Source organism: Mustela nigripes, chromosome 13, assembly GCF_022355385.1.
Source record: "Mustela nigripes isolate SB6536 chromosome 13, MUSNIG.SB6536, whole genome shotgun sequence".
NCBI lineage: Eukaryota > Metazoa > Chordata > Mammalia > Carnivora > Mustelidae > Mustela > Mustela nigripes.
Genome location: NC_081569.1, coordinates 66,580,173 through 66,596,833, shown reverse-complemented (window position 1 = coordinate 66,596,833; position 16,661 = coordinate 66,580,173). Strand labels below are relative to the sequence as shown.

The following is a 16,661-nucleotide window of genomic DNA, read 5'->3' as shown; positions in this document are numbered from 1 at the left end:
TTGCCTACCAGTGATTAAGTGGTAGGAAGTGCACTGTTCTCTGTAGGATATTTTGCATTGTTTTATTAGACCTTGGTGGGAAGCGGGTGTAATAGCAGAACAAAAACTCACTTTGAGAATCAAGGCTTATTTTGTTGGTTTTAAAGGAACATGTGTAAGTGTTTAGCATTTTGTCAACAAAGCAGTTGTTATTCGTGTATTAAAAAAAAACAGGACAGGAAAAGTGGGGACGTCTCTGATATGAGTCACAATACCCAAGTGTAACTTGGCAATTATGCCACTTCCCTGCATTTTGCTCTTAATTTATATTTCTTTGAAACTGGGCAGAATAATTCCAATCAAAATAAGGAATTGCTGATAATATAGAACGTGTCATTTCACACCATTTCACGCTCAGGCGAGAAGTGGGACAAGCTATTTATACATCAAAACAACACGTCCAACCAGGGCCTGCTAGGGCTTAAGCCCTGCCATATTTTCTTGTAGAACATTAGCACCAATAAAACTCATCCAGCAGCAATCAGGGATAAGTACTGTGAGTGAGCGTTGTTTGTGGCCAACGCTCACATTCCCTCATTCATTGGAATCCTCGGAAGAAAGGGAATGTACTTGAGTTTTGCAGTTATTCAGCCTCTAGGGCTGAAGACTTCACTCTGGAATTATCTTCATCTGTACCTTTTAAAATCTGTTAAAATGTCTTCGATGCTATCCTATGCATAGCATTTTTTCAAGCACACTGCAAAAATACTCCTCTTGTCCTGTGTTTAAGATGAAAAGAACCAAAATTCCCTTTGCAATATTAGATTTTTATGTGAACTTTTATTTGAATTTATTTGAAAAGTACATCATTTCAAACCCCAAATCACAGCTGGCCATATTACCCACATTGCTGAGAGAACGAGTAGGTGTATAAGCCCAGGGTGCGTGTCCGACCCAAGGCACTCTAAAAAAGAGCAAATGCAGCCCCTTTGTGAATGTCTTGCCCAGCTTAAAGGCAGGAGACATATGCTTCCCTGTGATCTCTGTCTGCTGTATTTTTCCCCCTAAAATTGTGTTTAAACCTCCTATCTCTGTCTCAGACATAATTTTCTGGGAGCTCAAATCCTGGTGCTTGTAGAAACCTAGTTTTCTGGTCTCCAAAGTGAACTCCACAATTAAATTCTCTAAAATTGTAACTTGCTATTTTATCGTTAGAACCTCAAAGTGCTTCACGTTTCCTTTTCTTAAAACCATCATGAAATAGGCAACGTGGGAAAGAATTTTCCTAACTCCTTCTCCAAGAAGACCCATAGTGCACTCCATTTCCTGTGGGCCCAGGAGATAAGACAGACCTGGTCCCTTGCATTCCTGGAGATTCAGTAATACCCGAGGGTACCCAAGGTTTGGTCCAACTCTCGTAGGTTCTGAGACACCCTTCCTCAAAACCAGTTCCCTTTATAGAGCTTAGCAGTGGAAAGGAATTTCTTCTGCCTATCCAGTTTGCTTATTTTAAATCCATTTTCCCCAATGGGAATGATCATAATTTGTTAGGTTAACAAACACTTCTAGATAAGCAAGCAGTAGCTTCTAAGCTGCTGTGTCCCAGTTTCTCCATTAAGATGATCTATTCAAGCTCACTTGAGACTTTTAAATTGTATGGTGATTCATCAAGTCTAATGTTCTGTATATTGGAAGGAGGGAGTCATAAAAATGGCAGCATGGGCACATGAAATAGAGCGCAAATCTTTCTTCTGGCAAGAGTACAACTGCTCTGGGCAGCAAAAAGTGCCCATTCCAGTTGTGGTCTTCTCAGCAGCTGACAGCAAGTTTGGATTATTCAGACAGAAGCAGTGTAATTGCTGTGCTTTATGGATTCTATACTCAAGTTGGCATTCTGCTGTTGGCTCTCTTTTATGACAGGAGGAAGACCAGGATGATACAGTGCTCTTCAGATGATATGGGTCCTAAATGTAGAGTCCTGAGACCTTTAAAATATTACATTAGAGACTTAAGTAGGCATGCAATTATGTCATTTGTAGATTCATATAATAAATTCCACCCCTCAGATGATCCGATTTCAGGAGAACTCAAAGATTCAGTTGATGATAAATATAATTTAGAGCTTAAAGACTGGCAGAGAGGCAAGATGACAGGGCCTTCCTCTGAGTGAGTATGAGTAAAAAGAAACATCACCAGGATTGTCAAGGGCTAAAAGGAGCCATGTGCAGACCTGAAGACTTGGTTGAGATGGAACAAAAGGTAATAGGAGTAAGACAAAACAATGAAGTGAAACTTGAACAAGGGACAGTGTGGGTTTTCCATCAGGAAAACCTATCTTAGCAATGGGATTAGTTTGACTTTGATATAAATTTCCAAAGGAAGCCATGAAGGGTCTATGACTTGAGGCACCAAATCTTGACCAGACAAGATACCTAACTCATTCCATAGCCTATGATATTGCTTAGGTACACAATCAAACGGAGTATCTCCCAGCTTTGAGTCTTCTTCCTCGTTCTACTTCTAAATTTTCTCTCCTTTCGGGACATTTTTTCCATTCCTTCATGAATTGTTAACATACTCTGAATGTGTCCAGTAAATGAGAGTAACTTTAACTAATTTTGAGGTAAAAATAAATATAATGGCAGTGTCTGTTCTCCTGGCTCGGATTAGAGCTAGGACCAATCCAGAGCATGACCTAGAAGTAAATCACTTAATGTAGTTTTGTCTCCTAAACTCTACCTAAGATACTTAACTATACTTTTTGTCCACAGATCGCAATGAATGTCAAGAAATCCCCAATATTTGCAGCCATGGACAGTGTATTGACACAGTTGGAAGTTTTTATTGCCTTTGCCACACTGGTTTTAAAACAAATGCTGATCAAACCATGTGTTTGGGTGAGTGTGTGATTATTATTTATTTTTAACTCATAGCCTATTGAAAAATTCATTTGCATCTGAATACATAGAGAAGTTAATACTAAACCTCCAATATTAGTTTTACTGTTTTTAAAATAAAAATACAAGCAGGCCTGTAGCATTAACCTCCTTTGGTATTTAATCTTTGGCAACCGGAACATAATAAACCTCTTCCTCGAAACTCATTTGGCTGCAAGGTCAGAAAAACTTACTAAGGTAAAAACTGAGAAAAATATTAAAAAATACAAAAAAAACTTGTACATACTTTGTAAAAATACAAAAAAAATTTTATTAATGTTAATAGCCTATTACTTTATGAAATCAGCGTGGGTTGGCCTTATTGGAATAGAGTGCAGATTTGAGTGTTTGAATACGAGCATTTTTTGAGAAGCATATATAGTTTGTACCAGATCTTTAAAGGCAAATTTATAGATCCCACAAAGGCAAACAAACTAACAAACAAACAAAATACAACAAAAAACAAACAAAAAAATACCCACATTTCTCTAGGGGGAAAAGAGCTCAAGATTTTAAATACCTTTCTCCCTTGCCCTCAGTACTAAGCCAGGATGCTGATTTAGAATAAATACCAAGTATTAATCAATCATTTTCTCTCTTTTCCTCCTTCCTTTTTCTACTTCCAAGCAACATCCAATAAGTCTTTGGGGACTTCATGAACATGATTCAGTTTCACAGCTGGAAAAAAAAGAAGAATCAATAGAGTAATGTTTTAAGAGCTTAGCTTTTGCTGTAATTGGGTTCATCCATAAGGGCACATTCTTATAAAGTTTTGTCTTCTTCAGAACAGATAGCAGGTTTTCAGTTAAAGGAGTATCATCAACCCTGCTTGCTCCTGGGAAGCTTACCCATGCATAGCAATGGCACCCTGTGTAACAGTCTTTTTTCCTCTTCCATCTGGATTTTCTGGAACCCTCTACCGAGGAGGCCATCCTACAGAAGAATTTCACTAGCTTGGCTAAAAATGAATCAAAGCAGCAGCTCTGAACTGCTGGCAGGGTGACTCATCCAAATGTGGTCTTCAGACACAGACGCATACATTGGATCCCTTTGGGGTCAGCAAAAGCTTTCTGATTTAGGATCCCAGATCACTTGTCTTCATGCCTAGAATTCTAAAGGAAAGGAAATCCTAACTCTAAACACTGCATCTGACTAACCTAAGCTGTTGTCTTTCACTCCTCGAATCTCCCTCCCTGCACCCTCGCCCTCCTCATTCTGCCTCTCCCGCAAACCAGCAGGATCAACTTTCTTTCATTTTGTTTCCTCCTCAATATAATGTACACCTGCTCTATAAGAAATATGTCAGTTGCTGGGGCCCGATGCAAAGATAAAAAAAGATGCCAAAACAGCTCTACAAAATAGTCAAAGAGAAAAGTCAGAGACCAATAAAAAGACAAATAATAACGCAAGAGTGTAGCAGAAAAGCCCAGTGCCATCACTTTGGGGTAGTTTTTAAGAGTGAAATAAGTCACCACTAGTGGGAGTAGTCATGGGTTTTTAGGAGTGGACTGGAAAGAAGGAAGAGATATCGAAAATATCAGGTGAGTTAGAAACCTCATGTATTTTGTTGCTGATTTCAGAGTACTATCAGGTGACTCCCTGCTTTTTGGTAAACTGCAGTGAGAATCTTAAGGCTGAAGTTTGCCAAAGGTGGCAGCAAATCAAGACCCAGATGCACACAGAATTTTCCATTTCCAAATGAAAATATTTGAGAAAAGTGGCAAGGGTGTAGAATTCTAGAAGTAAATAGAGTAAAATAATTCTTGTCCAGTTCTCATGTCCTTAGCTTGCCTCCTTCAACATGCCAACCAAGGAAATGGTTTATGCCCGAGGTTTAGATCCTTGGCTTTTGCTGAGTCATGGGGAACTGCCAATGATCAAGATGTTCTTAGCCTACTCCTGATGCACTGTGAATCCCAAAATGCCCGAACCCCCAGATAGGCACTCACCTCGTCTTCTGTTAACAGCCATGTTCCTTTGTGCCCGTTGTTCCCACTAGACATAAATGAGTGTGAGCGAGACGCCTGTGGGAATGGAACTTGCCGCAACACAATTGGGTCCTTCAACTGCCGCTGTAACCACGGCTTCATCCTTTCCCACAACAATGACTGCATAGGTGCGTATGCAAACCGGTGGGCACTGAAGGAAGGATGTTTTATCTGCACTCTTTGCAATTAGCAGCCCGTCTGGGGTGCCAGCCAGTGTTCTTAAATATATGCCCTCTAATGCATAACAACTGGCAAGGAGTTGTGAAATATAATGTCCTAAGTAAATGTCAAATAGAGTAACTACAGCCATGACTTTCATTAAAATGCCTCATTAGCAGCTATAAGTTTTATATGTGCCATACTGTGAGTTCAGTACATTTTTAAATAAATTGAACTGACGTTTTAAAACATATAAGTGTGATTCTTTGTATAGAAATTGCATAATTCAGGAATGATGTGGACCTACTTGTCTCAGTGTTTCACTATAGCCTCTCTTAAAAGAAGTCAATTATTGAATCTATAAAATCCTCCCTATAAAACATACTGTTATTTATAAGTGAGATTAATGACCCAAATTTTATATCATGCTAGAGGCTAATTTTATATACTTCTAATTATGAGAATACTTAGTAATACCCTCAGCTGTATTGTGTACTAGGTTTTTAGCTTTTAAAAATGAAAAATAAAGAAAGATCAAGGTGAAACTCATATAAAGTTCTAATATAAATTATCAATTTCTAATTAATAGAATAGTATAATCTTGTTAGGTTTTGATAGTTGAGTAAAGCCAGCTGTGTTGTTACAAACTAGATCTTTACTGGAATTTTTAATGCTTGGCTGAGCCAGCAAAGGCCACTAAAATTTAGAATAAGTATTTTTCCCTTTGAAGGTTTTGATCATTGCTGGAATTATGACATTTTCTTTGGAATATATCAAAGGATCTTTTTTTTGGCAGATGTTGATGAATGTGCAACTGGAAATGGGAACCTTTGCAGAAATGGCCAATGCATCAATACAGTGGGGTCCTTCCAGTGTCAGTGCAATGAAGGCTATGAGGTGGCTCCAGACGGGAGGACCTGTGTGGGTAAGTGCTTCCTCCAAAGGACCCTGCAAATAATGCTCTGAGCGGTGAAAGGATCCTGCAGTCCCTATCACCATCCTTCCTTCAGAAGTCTGGAGGGAGAAAAATCAGAGTAGAATTATACTAATCCTACCTGTAGACTCTGGTGTGTGTGTGCGTGTGAGAGAGAGAGAGAGAGAGATAGGACACACTTCTCCATTATGTTTTAAAATCAAGTTGTTATTATTTAACAGAAAGTTAAATTGTTCCATAGCAATTGTAGTTTGCTTTCTCATATATTTTTTTTTCTTTAAAATAGCTTTGTGGAAAGCTCTTGTACAATCTTTAGGGTGTCCTCAAAAATCTGCATTCCCACTGACTTCTCACATACTTCACTTTTCTTGAAACAACTGACTTGTGATAGGTCACATAAAATGTGGTTGTTCTACCGCACACTTCTGAAAGCTGATAAAGCTTCTTTTTACTGAGTCATTAATTTTTCTCCATGGTGGTTTTATGTATTTCTTTGATTTGATTCCAGTTTTTTAAAATTTTAATTGCTTGATGGAAATCACGCCAATGGGAACCTCTTCTTTCTTTTTCCCTTTTCTTTGCAGATATCAACGAGTGTCTTTTAGAACCTGGAAAATGTGCACCAGGCACCTGTCAAAACTTGGATGGGTCCTACAGATGCATTTGTCCACCTGGGTACAGTCTACAGAATGACAAGTGTGAAGGTAGGAGTAAGGACTAGCAGTGTTTAGAAGGAACAGTGTTTGTTACTCCACTGGCATTCTCAAAGTCAGTTTTTGTGACGATGTGCTGGCGTCTTCATTTTGGAGTCCTTTATAAGAAACAAATCCAAGAGCAGAGGATCTGACTTATGTTCTTACACTCAGATGATGAGACAAGAACATCCAATGCTCATGCTCATATCTGATGACCCTGTTTTCATCTGTGCATATGGGTGGCCTAATGACCCTGACTCTTTTCCAATGTGCTTTTATGCAACTTGTAAAAAATCCTGGATTACATGTTTTTAAGTGCCAACAGGTCACAACCAAAAATAGCTTCCTGATTCCAGCTAAAATCTTTAAGTGACCATATTAAAGGTTGGATGACTATGGCTATATAATTTGTCTATGTTGTTTTTACCTATAGAGCAGTGAAAGTATGTTACTATAAATAAATTCTCAGCAAATTTTATAGTACTGCATTCCTCAATATATATGTCATTGAATTAAATGAAGGACATTAATTGCCAGGACTTCATAAATAAGTAGGCTGAAAGGATTTTTAAGAAATCACCTAGTCCATATGCCCACGTTTAAATAGGTCTGATGTAATCCATAATGAGTAAGGATTTTCTCCACTTTTAATACTATGGAGAAATTTTATTATATATCCAATTTAAATCATAGCAACTGATAATGTTCTAAATGGAAACAGTTGTTTATAAAAAATAAAAAATTAATTAAAAATTTAAAAAAAAGAGAGAGAACTGTAAAAAAAAAAAAATTAGGCCTAAATACAAATTATTATAAGTGTTATTTTACTTTTACTAAAGATCAATTCTATTTACTCCATGAGTAATGCAAAATTTCCCTAAGAGGAACAGAATGGAAATGTATAGGACAGAAAAATGACTTCTCGAATACTAAATAATGTGCCCATTCCGCCATCCTTGTCTCCATCCTTACGAAGCTGTCACCTGTAGGTTAATTTCTACCATAAGAGAAAGAATCCTCACAACAGCAATAATAAAAACAACAAAAAGAAATACTTGAGCATTTTTACAAAAATTGGCTTCGCTCTTAAGAAAAGGTTGGACATGGGAATGGAGGGCACGTAGGACTGGAGTCATTCAGTCATTGGCAGCAGCTCAGATGCATTAATACAGCACAAGCAACATGGTGCAATCATAGGAGTGATGAACAGGCTGGTTTTGCCCTAAACAGGAAGATAATCGCTTTGAGTTGCACATCCCGAGAATACCTATTGTGTGGTATTTACAATATTAAGTTAAGATAATGGAATTAGTTTCCTAACTTCCTCTTAGTTGGACCTTGTGGAAGGGAACTCATATAACATGAATATACTTCGATGTAGGTAGAACTCTTCGCACAAATGCAAAGATAAAGTGCCCCATGATATAAGAGATACAAGTTTTGTTGCAGAAAAATAAAAAAAGTATTTCCATAAAAATAGCATGGCTCAGAATCAGGACTTAGCTCTTTTTTATTACGAATTCCTGCTGAAAATCAGGGGAAAAAATAGATAAGTCTGTTGGAAAGAGTGGCCATACTTTTCCTGTACATAGGATGATCATGTAATTTATTGACCAAACCAAGACAGTTTGAAGGAGGGCACTATTAATAATGAGTCCAGGACAACAAGCATAAACTAGGACTCTCCTAGGAAGACCAAGGCATATGATTGCCCAAGTCATTCAGACTTCACTGTAGACCACTTTAAATCAGCCCTTATTAGATTAAGGTATATTCATATGCTAAAGGATACTTCACAATATGAGTGTATCAAATGCTATTAGGTATATGATGAAAGGAAAAACTGGTCTCTACAAGAAAGACATTTTTGTGTCTTGAGAAAAATTAACATGCAAATGAGAGTTAGGAACCCTATATTCTGTGATATCTTTAGTTTACGCTGCACAAGATTATTTTCATGAACATTATTATTCTTGTAAAACTCAGAGTTTTAGGGATGTAGCACAGGGTTTTGGGGAAAGCACTGTGGATGGATGGAGGGGAATAAATTTTTGTTTCAAAGGTCTAGATCTCTTACTAACTTATCGTCAACATAATTAAAATTTCAAGCTTCTGCTTCCTATGCAGTGGGAAAGTCAAAGGCTGCACTTTCTTGTTTTTCTCCTAGCTTAGGGTAGTAGAAAATCACTCTACCTTTTCTAATTAGCCAGGCAACTGAGTCTGGGTAAGAAACCATTCTCATTGTATCCCTTAGAAGACATCTGCAGGTGCATTTTTATAACAAGAATTTTCAAGGTTAATTTTTAAAAAGATGTCATAGCCTAAAAGTCCACTCACAGCATAATGATACAGGAAAAATCTTCATTATTGGAAGAGTTTTGAAACTGACTTGCACTTTGTACTTCCACACTTTGCATTTGGTATCTGATGGTGTCTCCATTGTGTTTTGACTTTGACACATGTGATTCTTTTAGATATTGATGAATGTGTTGAAGAGCCAGAAATCTGTGCCCTGGGCACATGCAGTAACACTGAAGGCAGCTTCAAATGTCTGTGTCCAGATGGGTTCTCCTTGTCCTCCACTGGAAGAAGGTGCCAAGGTAACTGCCTTTGAAGACTTTAGACTTTCATTACTCTGTTTATTTGTTGTGGTTTCATTTTCTTAAACATGGCAACGCTTTGCTTCTTTGTGAAAGAGAAGATGGAGAGTTTTCATTCACCCAGAGGTCTAATGATTACCATATGTCAGAAAGTTCATTTTTACTTTTAAGGTTGAAAACTCATCCATCAAGTTCTGGTTGCTTGTATAACAACTTCCCCGGGCACTTAAACCTCTCTCTCCCCCTAAGAACACAGATGCTGATAGGTCTGTCAGTGGGGGACCTGACATGAGCCGCTGAATCCTGGAAAGCCTGGGGAAAGTTCAGTTCCATGGCCTCTGCCTCTCAAGAGGTAACTTAGTATAAATGTGGGCCAAAATCTAGACTCTCGGTCAGAAAAATACAGATTAATCCATTAGCTTCCAGGATAGAGTGCCCACCCCTGACATCACAAATTTTCTAAGAAAACAGGAAAATAAATTTGAACTGACCTGGACTCTTGCTGGGATATAGTCTTGTTTTCAGGTCTAATACTTGTGAACTTAGAAAAGAAAAAGAAGAAGAAAAAGAAACCTGAACTTGTGCCTAACACAGTATATCATATCCCAGAAACTATCTGAATTTTAGTGAACAATGCAATGGTGTGTGTCTATCCATTTATACATACTAGTTTAACGAATTTAGAACAAAAAACCCCATACAAACAAACTCCATACGAATTTCCCCCCTCTACCTCTGTGTTCTGTTGTCGTTTTATTGTTCAGGGTTTTTTTCTTGGTTATTTTGTTTTGTTTTGGTTCAGTTTGGTTCTGTATTACTAAATAAGAGGCAATGGATATAATTTCAGATTCCAAAAGTTGGGTTTGGGGGTCTCGGCTCCACCATCCGTAGCCTAGGGCAAGTCACTGGATCTTTTGGAGGTTCCATTTCCTCATTTTAAACAACCAAATAATACCTGCCCAACCAATCCTATTGAATAGGTAACAAAGCTTTATTAGTTTCTTCTTTGTTCATAGATCCCTGTTATTCTGTTGATTAACTTTTGCCTCCAACTGGTCTTTTTGCTACCCAATATTTAGAACTGTGAAGGGGGAGTTGGGAATTCTCTGATTGGTCTGATCTCATAGATCAGAAGCTGTCAGAAGCCCAGGCAGATTTCAGGCTTGTGGGTGGGTTGACAGTGGACGCAAACAGATCGTCTGTTAGAGTACAGACCAAGCCAGATAAATTCTAAGATCGACTCCTTTGTCTCTGTGTGCCTTTGGCTTGGCCCAGTGAGAAACCAGGTGTGAATCTGCCTGCCGATGTGGCAGGCCAGAGGAAACTCATAGGCTATTAATTCAATTTGCACTGGCCTGTCACAGAGCAAGCTAACGCTGCAGGAAGAATCAGCCCAGCTGTGAGCTGCCTTGCCACATGCTCAGCTCCAAGAGGCAGAGCCAGGATTGAGGAATGCAAGCAGGGAAAGTGACTTTTGTAGTTCCGATGAAATTTCAAAGGTCATTAAGGGCTCTTTGCACATGGACTCGTAAACAGGCATCCTAGTGAGTCCTAGCTCGAGTGTGTGGGCAAGCAAAGCTCTCCGTCCCATTGCAAGACACCTTTGATTAATAAACCAAATTTAGACAATCACCACAGGCAAATATAAATCTCCCACAGGGCACAAACTTCCCTGAAGCCACGGAATTAAGAGCTGGGTTTTACTTATAAAGACAAATTAGGAGTCATGCTTCTTTTGCCCATGAAATCAGAAAATCCCACAGAACCGCAGATAACGTTTTTGAGGGAACAATTGTGATAAGACTCAGGTGAACAGATTTGGGTACCTAAAGGCCACAGATGTAAATGGGCCACTCCCACTTACAAAATTCAGTAAAGAGAATTCGTCACTTAGGCTTACTGTAAACTTCATGTGTTTGAGCATGTGTAATGTCTAGATTTTTTTTTTCTTTCAGGAGGCGGGATGGTAGAGTAGTCCTGGAGAGACAGGGCTGGTTTATGGAACAGGGTTGATGATAAAAGGAAAAGAGAATCTATCTAGATTTGGAAGAAACATTATGAGCTGGAAGACAACAGAGACCACTGAATTTTAATATATTTGTTGAGACATTTTTGTGAATAGTCCCTAAATTATACCTTAAGACAGTTATAGATGTAAATAATAAATACAGAACATTGTACGTGACAATGAACTTGAAGAATAAAGAAAATCAAAGTGTGTCCTTTGAGAAACTATAATCTGTTAAATCTTGAAACTTCTCAGCAAAGCAAATATTTGGAAGGCAGACATGCCACAGGATGCACATTGGCTGTTTTTGCACTTGACTTTCAGAAGAGTAGTTCACTGAAAGGTGACTGTTAGGTCCCAGCTATCACAGGTGTGGAAGGAGAGTAAAAACTAGCAAGAAAATGTATCTGGAAGAATTAGTTGAAAAAGGCGAACAAATTCATTTGGGGAAGAAGGCCAACTGAATTTGACTTACTAGGGCCTGGTAAATACGAGTGATGGATTGACTGGTTATTATTTTTACTTTAATTCATGGAAGTTTTTCTTCCGTGATCTTTGGCAACTCAGTTATTCTTACATTATCTCCTTTGTCAAGAAATAAAAGCTGTGAAGTTGTCTTAGCAGAAATGCATCAGTGGCTATAATAATAGGTCATAATGTGCCACCTAGGGTTGAGAAACAGTGACAGGAGAGAGCCTACCTGGTCCTAAAGAAAGAAAGGGGAATTGTACAAAATGGGTATGAAAGCATTTCCTTAAAGCCTGCAGATTGTAGCCTCTGTGTAACTAGAGAGGAGTCCGCAGGGCTTTGGATGTCAAATTTGAGGGAAAACACTCCAGGCTTTTGGATGAGCCACCCCATTTGCTCTATAAGTAATGGTAGAGTCCATTTCCAAAATTATGTCAAGCAGTGTTGGAGAATTTTGTAGCAACTAGATCCCATCTTCCATGTTGTCACCAGAAAATAATTGATATAAAAACAATACATTCTTTCAGAGAAAGGTTATCCTGCCTCCTATCCACCCACCTCTCTGCCCTCCTCTTTACTTTCTCTCTCTCTGTCGAGCTAAACCACGTTCTGTATCTTGCGTGTGTGGGCACGCACGCGTGTCTAAAATCTGCAGAAGGCACCACCACCGGCATTTTATAGACAGAAACTACATCAGCAGCTGCTTCGGCGAATGACCATTATTGTATTTTTGGCACTCCACAAAATTGCCACATCTTTATTTACTCTATGCCTGGGATCAGGGGTTTTATTTTGGTTTCTGGGCTTAGGGGACAGCAGATAAACAACACAATGTGATAGCACGATAAGTACCAGAACTGTGAGGTCTCCCTTAACCTAGTATGCTTGCTAAATGCTATCCAAAACACACAAACACAGCTGTCAATGCAGGGGTCTTGCGAATGACTGCACTTCTGAATGTCCCCACCCTGAAGTCACTGATGATGTGATACTGTTGGATTTTGTCATTCACATCAGGTTATTTTGGAAAATTGGCTGAAATGAGAAATAAAGTGAAGCCACATAGATGTATTCGTCAGATCTTACGACAAAAGTCACCTATGACTTTAAATATCTGAGCCCAATTTCTGTTGCAATCACTTAATGTTACGGAGCCTTCCCACTCTAAAGAAAAGGGCATACGTTTAACAGGATGTACAGTAATGATGTAGTAGGAAAGGTCTGAAGAGTCTCCTGGATTTATGCTGCAGATCTGCGAATGAGCTACTGCTATGCCAAGTTTGAAGGAGGAAAATGTTCATCGCCCAAATCCAGAAATCACTCCAAACAGGAATGCTGCTGTGCCTTGAAGGGAGAAGGTTGGGGTGATCCCTGTGAGCTGTGCCCCACTGAACCTGATGGTAGGTCCACCATCTGCACTTCTCTTTGGGCCCTTCATAGCGTGGACTGGCCATGAAATAGGAAAGATTGTATGTAGGCCTTCAGGAAATATAAGACAATTTAATTGTAAGTCTACCTTAAATATTCATTAAGATTATTTTAACTTAGGAGCTGGGCAGTTATTTTCTTCTGAAATGTGCTATGAATCAGGGCTGCCCAGGTAGTAGGCACACCAGTTCTGGGAGCCTTGTTCACTTTCCCTGGTATCGGGGCTTTTCTCGTCCGTTGTTTCCCGATATGTGCGGCTGTGGCAGTCTAGCCACCACACATTGCGTGGGAAGCAGCCTGTAGCTATTTGCCATTGGTCTATCTATTAACAAGTGTTTGTCTCTACTGCAGAGGCCTTCCGCCAGATCTGTCCCTATGGAAGTGGCATCATTGTGGGGCCTGATGATTCAGCAGTTGGTAAGTGGCCTGCATTGGCTTCTCAGCATTTCTTAATATTCTTAACCAGCTTCTTTCCTGCCCTTTCTCCAGCTGTTCTTACTTTTATTTTTTTTTTAAAGTAGATTCATTTGTTTGTTTGTTTGTTTGTTTGTTTATTTGAGAGCGAGCGCATGAGAGCAGTGAGGAAGGGGCAGAGGGAGAAGGAGAATCTCAAGCAGACTCCCCGCCGAGCACAGAGCCCAGCATGGGGCTCAGTCTCACAACCCTGAGATCATGGCCTGAGCCAAAATCAAGAATCAGATGCTCAACCACCTGAACCACCCACGGCCCCTCTCCCCAAACTGCTCTTATTTCTCCACATTTATCTTATAAAATAAAACTCTACTTTTCATTTAGGTACCAATTGTATTATCGTACTGTATGGCAATATTGTATTGTAATATTAGATATTTCATTGATCAGATGCTGAAATGATCATAGTTTACCTTTGTTTTTTTGTTTTTGTTTTTAAAGTACCTCGGGGGGCCTGGGTGGCTCAGTTGGTTAAGCGTCTGCCTTCAGCTCAGGTCATGATCCCGGGGTCTTGGATTGAGCCCCATATGGGGCTCCCTGCTCAGCGTGGAGTCTGCTGCTCCTTCTCCCTCTGCTCCTCCCCACTGCTCATGCTCTCTCTCAAATAAATAAAATCGCCAAAAAGATTACTAAAAACAAAAAAAGTACCTTGTTAGTCAGTGTTTTATTTCTCCTTTACATAAGATATGGACGAGTGTAAAGAACCTGACGTCTGTAAACATGGACAGTGCATCAATACAGATGGCTCCTACCGCTGCGAGTGTCCCTTTGGCTACATTCTGGAAGGGAATGAATGTGTAGGTGAGTAATAGGTCGGTTTCTTCCATAGGGATTTTACAAGTTAGAAATTGGGCCATGGAGCATTCACACTGGTTAGTGTGAGTAGTGGGATTGGGACAAGCATGTTCTGTGAACTCATTCAGGCAGCATTCATCTGCAGTACTAGTTGCACACCCCATGTCCCAAGCTTTGTGGCTACAGCAGTGACCCAAGCCAATATCTTTCTTCCTTGCATGGACATCACAGTCTAAAACACTGGACACATCTGAAGATGTGGTGGAAAGGAGGACATTATCATGTATTTTTTAAACTTTTATAAAAATTAATAATCATAATCTTATTCTCTCAATATTTAAAATACAACATTCAGATTTTATTAAATTTAGTAATGTGAAAAGCTATGTACCCAGTGTAAACTTCTCTTGTTTTTGCTCTCTTAAAATTTCTAAGAATGGCTATGCCTGACCTTTGACCTCTCGATGCTTACCAATGCAAAATTGAATCCAAGTATTATGTCTGTTCCTCTAAAATTTCACCCACAGCTATGACCATGAAGTGTAACTAAGTTCTTTAGTCTTTCTAGGCCTCAGAATGTCATATTATGCAAATGGACTAATTTATTCCTAATTGCTTGGTAGCTCTAAAAATCAATGATGTTGTAACTTTTATGAACTCAAAAGAGATGTCATATTCTGGACAGTGAAATGCCATTTCACAGCAGAACAAAAGCAAAGTTGTCACTGAATTCTCAAGATCTTCAATTAGTGCTCCTGTGTGCATGCTAAATGATCCTGCTCGCCCAGACTCTCTACCACAGCCTCTTGCCTTCACCATTTGACTCAGAGCCCAACAGAACATATAACCCTGATGATAGTCCATCACTATTCCATGTCCTAGAGAACTAAAATGACAATGTTATTCCTCAAAAATTTCCCTTTCCAAAAGGAAGGTCCTCTCCCCCAAGAGATGTGTCAGATTCTAGAGGGATGGGTTGGGAGGCATAGATATTTTTTAGACCCCCTTGGTAAGACTTGTTCTCTCCCCCCAGTTGTTTACAGAGATCATACCCTAAACATATTTCTTTCTAGCTTTTCTTCTGCCTAATGTAAACCATCTGGTTTCGACAGAATCAACAAGAAATCTTGAATCTTGATTTTATCCAGCATATTAATTTTGCCTAACCTCTGGTCCCTCATTTTGTGTAAGCTTTGTCTTCTATTTTATATCTGGCAAAAATCCATCTTGTTTAAGGCTTCTTGGAGAGTGATGTAATGTAAGGCCAGACTGGAGATATATTTCTAGCTTTATATAAGTGAAAACTTTTGACTGGGGAGAGCAGCCTGGTTTTAACCCTTGGAGCATCTATTCCCAGTCGATTTAGCTCTTCATACCTAATATGGAAGGCTGGAGAAGCTCAGGGGAAGAGCAGTAGGAGGGCTGGAAGCCCAGATGCTGTCACTGTTAGTGCCACTGCCACTTAGTAGGTCACATTTGACAGCTATAAATCTGTGAAGATAAGACATGGGCACTCCTTTCTTATAAAGGCAGAATGAGGATAAAGCAAGATGCCACAGAGCAAAGTGCCCTGATAGAGTGAGAGGTATGATTTGTGTCCAAGCCCATGTTTGTCTTCATTCATCATGTTTTGAAAACACTCTTGGTCACTTGCAGATACTGACGAATGTTCTGTGGGCAATCCTTGTGGAAATGGAACCTGCAAGAATGTGATTGGAGGTTTTGAATGTACCTGTGAGGAGGGATTCGAGCCTGGCCCAATGATGACTTGTGAAGGTAAGTCTCTTCGCAGAATAGTTGGTTACATGTTCTGATCATGGAGACAGCAGTAGACTGATTACAATTTTTTTGTTTGTTTGTTTGTTTTTATTAACATATAATGTATTATTAGCCCCAGGGATACAGGTCTGTGAATCACCAGGTTTACACACTTCACAGTGATTACAGTTCTTGATATTAAATACCACTCAAGGCGTACAGGCTAAAGAACATCTAGGCCGAATGGGCCATACCATCATTCTCCCGGTTCATGGCACAAATCACCCTGTATAATATGCAGAGTTCTTGCTGATGTCTCCCCACTACATGTATGTAGATATAACTTCTGTTTTGTTTGCTACCTTCTTTCTTACTTTCCCTTTTCCCCTGATTTTTCTTTCTTCCTCTCCCATGCTCCCTTTTTCTTTGTTCTTTTCTACTC

The 16,661-nt window shown here is 39.3% G+C and overlaps 1 protein-coding gene across 1 annotated transcript in view; it reads left to right on the top strand.

Annotated features, from left to right (window-relative positions):
- Positions 1–16,661, top strand: part of FBN1 (fibrillin 1) — a 232,288-nt gene that overhangs the window by 193,207 nt on the left and 22,420 nt on the right. The window contains exons 45-53 of the mRNA XM_059372774.1: positions 2,751–2,876; positions 4,915–5,031; positions 5,859–5,987; positions 6,581–6,700; positions 9,166–9,291; positions 13,018–13,167; positions 13,547–13,612; positions 14,351–14,467; positions 16,118–16,237. Coding sequence (XP_059228757.1) covers positions 2,751–2,876; positions 4,915–5,031; positions 5,859–5,987; positions 6,581–6,700; positions 9,166–9,291; positions 13,018–13,167; positions 13,547–13,612; positions 14,351–14,467; positions 16,118–16,237 — 1,071 coding nt within the window. The remainder of the gene's footprint in view (positions 1–2,750; positions 2,877–4,914; positions 5,032–5,858; positions 5,988–6,580; positions 6,701–9,165; positions 9,292–13,017; positions 13,168–13,546; positions 13,613–14,350; positions 14,468–16,117; positions 16,238–16,661) is intronic.